We start from the raw sequence: 5,408 nt of genomic DNA on the forward strand, positions 1-5,408 counted from the left end.
GATGACATATAAAACAGTTCTCTCCTGAGTGAATCCTCATGTGATTACGAAGGTGTGCTTTATATCTGAAACACTTTTCACACTGATCACAAACAAACGGTTTCTCTCCAGTGTGAACTCTCATGTGGCCATTGAGGTACTTTTTCTGTTTGAAACTCTTCCCACACTGCGAGCAGATGAACGGCTTCTCTCCAGTGTGAACTCTCGTGTGAGTCTTAAGACTTTCTTTTTGTGTAAAGCTCTTCCCACACTGTTGGCAAATGTAAGGCTTCTCTCCAGTGTGAATTCTCATGTGAATTGTAAGATTTTCTTTTCGCGTGAAGCTCTTCCCGCACAGTTTGCAAGTGTGAGGCTTCTCTCCAGTGTGAATTGTCACGTGGGCATTAAGGTACTGTTTCTGTTTAAAACTCTTCCCACATTGTTTGCAGGTGTAAGGCTTCTTTCCACTGTGAATTTTCATGTGGGCTTTAAGGCTGTCTTTTTGAATGAAACTCTTTCCACACTGTTGGCAGACATAAGGCTTCTCTCCAGTGTGAACACTCATCTGGAATTTAAGGTTTCTGGTTTCTGTTTTTCGAGTCGGCGAGTAAGTACAAGTTTTTTCCCCACCCATGAAATCATGGTGTTTCACATTCTGATCTTTCTCTTCCATTTCATTCAGTTCTTGACTCTCCTCTTTCAGTGGCATCAGGTCTAGGGTGAAAAGAAACAAAAACAAGTGAACACCAGTTTAACTGCACCAAGACATGAAAGCCTTTAGACAGTAAAACTTCAAATCCAACCACATGTATTCTAGATTCTATACCCACTAAACAACTGAAATATAATCTCAGAACCTCTTGTCAATGTTCTTAACTCTTTGCTTTCTTTAGGACATGTCCCAAATACTTTCAAGCTGGCAGTTATCAAAGCCCTTATAAAAACCCACAGTAGAGCACTGGATTGGGATCCTGCAGGTCCCAAGACAAATCTGGATCAGGCAGATTTACATTTGCTCCGGATGGGAGTGGGAGATCAAAACTACACCACAGTTACCAGGATTTAACAAGAAGAATGCAGTCAGCAATAGTGATGTGTGCTTCGCGATCAAATAATGTTTTGAACCGCTTTTTAGTGCACCGGTCGAACCAGTTCACCAAATTGGACTGAATTGTTCAAAACAGTTTGCATTTGGAGTCAGCACAATTTTCAAAAGTTATTTACTCAAATCACTTTCAACTTCAACTTTATTTATTTATAAAGCACTTTCAAGACCACGATGTGGAGACCAAAGTGCTGTACAGGAAGCCTAAATAAAATATAAGAATAAAATCAAGCATAAAACATTATAAACATATGCCTTAACAACAACAAATTACAAAACATTTTCAAATTCTAATGAAAACAAATGAGTTTTAAGCGCACTCTGAAATACAGGAAGTTTAGGAGAAAATTTTACCGACAGAGGAAGGTCATTCCAAAGCCTTTGAGCAGCAACAGAAAAGGCCCGATCACCTTTACATTTTAAATGAACCATCAGATGTAATTGATCATTAGAACGCAAAGACCTATTGGATTGATGCAAACTGATTAAATCAGAAATATACTCTGGCGCTAAACCATGCAAAGCTTTAAAAACATATAATAGCACTTTATAATGAATCCTGTATCGTACAGGGGCCAGTGTAATTTGATAAGCACAGGAGTAATATGCTCTCTCTTCTTGGTACCCGATAAAAGCCTAGCCACTGAATTCTGAACAAACTGCAGGCGAGAGAGAGAGAGGACTGACTCACACCCAGATACAATGCATTACAATAATCCAAATGCGATGACACAAAAGCATGCACAACTTTCTCCAAGTCCTCAAAAGAAAGGATAGACTTCAACTTAGATATAGATCTAAGATGGAAAAAACTTTTTAACAACGGCAAATAATTTGACGATCAAATTTCAGCTCAGAGTCAAAAATAACATCAAGGTTTTTCACGCTAGAAAGATTTTTCCCAGGAAGTAACCCCAGGCAGTCAGTGACATCATCCACACATCCCTTTTTACCAAATAAAATAAACTCAGACTTATTCTCATTCAGTTGGAGAAAATTCTAAGCCAACCAACACTTAACCTCAGCCAAACATTCATACAGAGATTGAATGGATAAATGATCCTTGCGTTTCAATGGTAAATCCCCCAAGAAATATTAATAGATGATGAGCCACAGGTCCCAATCCTAACTGAACATGTCCTGTCCTGCACATTTGAGGGGAAGCATTTAAGGGCTACAGCCTTGACAGCCACATAATCTCTGAGATGTTCAATATTAAGTTGCCATGATCTAGGGCTAGGCTATCAAAGGCAGCACTTAAATCCAACAACATCAAGGCAGCACTGGTTCAGATAATTACATCTTTCACATGGAGCAGCATTTACTACACAGAGCCGTTCATATAGGTAATTTTAGGATGAATTAAAATTATAGACAGCAAATGTAAAGTTGATAAATTTCATGGTTTGCATTTTCCTACATAAACGTAACTGTTAGATACTTTTACATAACTAAGTGATTGAAATTAATTATTTTAATTGTTTTTAAGATAGAAGTAGATATTGGGTTTAACGTTACACAGAGTAATTGTTTTGTTTTGGCAATGTATTTATTGTTTTTCATAATTTAATTTGTGACGTCATTCATTTTGTCACATGTTGTGTAGTAAATAAAGAGATTCATGATGCAGAATGACTGAAGAAAGAATTCAGAAGAAAAGAATGAAACCAACCTTTTAGCTGAAAAATTACTCTTTGTTATTGTCTTCTTGCATTATGGACAAAATATTTTTCTGTTTGACACTGTAAAGCTGCTTTGACAAACATTATTGTATAAAGTGCTATATAAATAAAGATGACTTGACTTGACCGACCTGTTTGTTCCTCAGTATCTTCATGTTTGACTCTGAAAGCTTCTTCAATCTTCACGTCTTCATCTAGATCTCTGGGGTGTCTCAATCAGCTCCCTAGTTCAGTAGTCAGCACACTAGTAAGGGAGTCAGTCAGAGTGAGAGTTAATGCACTTAAATCACATGATTAGACAAAAACACTCAAAACTAGCGCTACAAATTAATAAATGAACACAGATTATACAGACATTTCATATTTAGGCATTTATGATTTACATTTGGTATGTATTGATTTATTTGTAGATTATGTTTAATAGATAACTTTCATGAAAACATTGTGAGTGTATTTTTAGAGGTTGTCATTATACACATAAAAAACACCAACAGATTCTAAACGTGTCTGAGCTGGTATCACTGAAGAAGATGAGCAATTTTATTAATATTAAACAGGCTACTTGGAATGTTTAAATCTTGTTTTAGTGCAGATTTTAACAACACACACATCTGGGGGGTATTCCAGAAAGCAGGTTATGTGGCATACCCGGGTATGTTTGAGGATAAGCGAGCGGATAACCTCAGCTTTCGGTTCCAAAATCGGAGGCTACTTTCAGGGCATGTAAGTAACCATAGCAACTTGCTCTCTGAAGATAACCTGCTCCGGAGCAGCTTCTGTTCCAGGGTTAGTTCACTTCAGCGCACGTGTGATCTACTGACGAGCCTTCAGTGGGCGTGACAGATAGCGCACAGCCGCACAACATTATATAATATTACAATATGTAATATAGCCTACTATATATATACTGTATATGTATGATATGTTAATGATGAAGCGCTAAAATAAGTAATAAATAAGGTAATATATTATTCTAATATGGTTATTATATTTATTTTATTGGCATATATATCAGTTATCTGTATTAATTATAAAACACTATGACAAGGTAATGTTTAAATTAAATCTATATAATATAATATTTATTAAATTTTATAATATCATCTCACACATGGATCGGCATTTTCTATCATGTCTAACAAACAAACAATATAATACATATTCTCAAGTATTAAAGATTTAACGGAAAAAAATAAAAATATTGAAGCATGGCATGCTTTTTCTTAGCGTCCATTTCCATAGTGACTCGTCGATTCGTCGCTCTGTTGAGAATGTCTTGAGTCTTAACCAGGAACATACTCTGAGTTGAATGAACTTAAGCCGAGCCCAGGACTCTGATAGTGGGCGACTCCATTATCAGAAACATCAGTAGCAGGACTACAACAACATGCTGCTTTCATCAAACAACCGTCTCTGATGTGAACAGGGAACTTCACAACATTCTTATGAAACACAAGACTGCAAATCGAATCATCATTCATGTGGGGAAGAATGATATTTGGAAAGAGCAGTCAGAACTCCTTAAAACTAATATTAAGGAACTCTCTGAAACGCTTAGAAGCCTGAAAGTTCAGTCGTTCATCAGTGGACCATTCCTAGCAAGAGGAACTAAAATGTTTCAAAGACAACTGTTTAAACAGGATGGCCTTCACCCAGGGGCACAGGAAGATGTTTTAGGTTGGGGGTGCTGTCCAGCTGGAAACACAACAAGCTTCCTTTATAATCCCCAAAAAAGCTGACATCTCAGTTTATCGTGATCTCACAAAGCTCTTGACTGCACAATGAATTTATAATAATGTCTACACTTTGTTATAATCAGAGGATTTGCCAGCATGCAAAGCTTTCAGCACTGAAGAAAAACTCTTGACGTTTGAGCAGTGAGTGGATTCTAATTTAAACACGTCTGATTGGCCATTGTGTTCCAGAAATCAACAGATATGTCTGTGATTTGCTACATTGCTCAACGCTGCAAAAACACGTTATAAGTCAGGTCAAGTCACCTTTATTAGTATAGCGCTTTATACAATACTGATTGTGTCAAAGCAGCTTTACGGTGTCAAACAGGAAAATAGTTTGTCAATAATGCAAGAAGACAATAACAGAGTCATTTCTCGAGCTAAAGTCAGTTCATTGATTATTTAGTGACGTCATCGTCCAGTTCAGCTCTCTTCCAATAGTCTCTGTGCAATCAGTCAAGCCTCTCCAACTAAGCAAGCCAAAGGCGACAGTGGCAAGGAACCAAAACTCCATCAGCGACAGAAATGGAGAAAAAACCTTGGGAGAAACCAGGCTCAGTCGGGGGTATATATTATATTAACTATATGCACTATATTAAGTTGCTCAAGCAAGTGGAAACACATTTGAACAAAGCATATAGCTTTCTTGCGTTAGGTTATCACAAATATTTTAAATTAAAACTTTAAACTCGTGCCTTTTACATTTAAAACTTTATTACAAACAGTCCCACGGGTCTTAAAGGGGTCATATAATGCGATTTCATTTTTTCCTTTCTCTTTAGAGTGTTACAAGCTCTTAGTGCATAAAGAAGATCTGTAAAGTTGCAAAGACTAAAGTCTCAAATCCAAAGAGATATTCTTTATAAAAGTTAAGAGTCAGCCACACCTACCTAAAACGGCTCGTTC

General features: G+C 36.9%; 2 protein-coding genes across 4 annotated transcripts in view; both read right to left on the reverse strand.

Annotated features, from left to right (window-relative positions):
* Positions 1–15: 15 nt before the first annotated feature.
* On the reverse strand, positions 16–652 carry LOC107719038 (gastrula zinc finger protein XlCGF49.1-like; the record flags this gene model as incomplete). Its single annotated transcript, XM_016526344.1, has 1 exon — positions 16–652. A coding segment is annotated over exon 1 (637 nt), but the record flags the coding sequence as incomplete, so codon positions are not given.
* A 6-nt stretch (positions 653–658) lies between these two features.
* LOC107718993 (gastrula zinc finger protein XlCGF57.1-like) overlaps positions 659–5,408 on the reverse strand; it is a 193,691-nt gene continuing 188,941 nt past the window's right edge. For all 3 annotated transcript variants that reach the window (XR_001637479.1, XR_001637481.1, XR_001637480.1), the window contains 2 exons: positions 2,898–2,960; positions 659–693 (listed from right to left, as the gene is read on the reverse strand). The gene's annotated coding sequence lies outside the window, so the exon portion shown is untranslated. The remainder of the gene's footprint in view (positions 694–2,897; positions 2,961–5,408) is intronic.

The sequence above is a fragment of the Sinocyclocheilus rhinocerous genome, unplaced genomic scaffold (assembly GCF_001515625.1).
Source record: "Sinocyclocheilus rhinocerous isolate Xijiao unplaced genomic scaffold, SAMN03320098_v1.1 scaffold673, whole genome shotgun sequence".
Lineage (NCBI taxonomy): Eukaryota > Metazoa > Chordata > Actinopteri > Cypriniformes > Cyprinidae > Sinocyclocheilus > Sinocyclocheilus rhinocerous.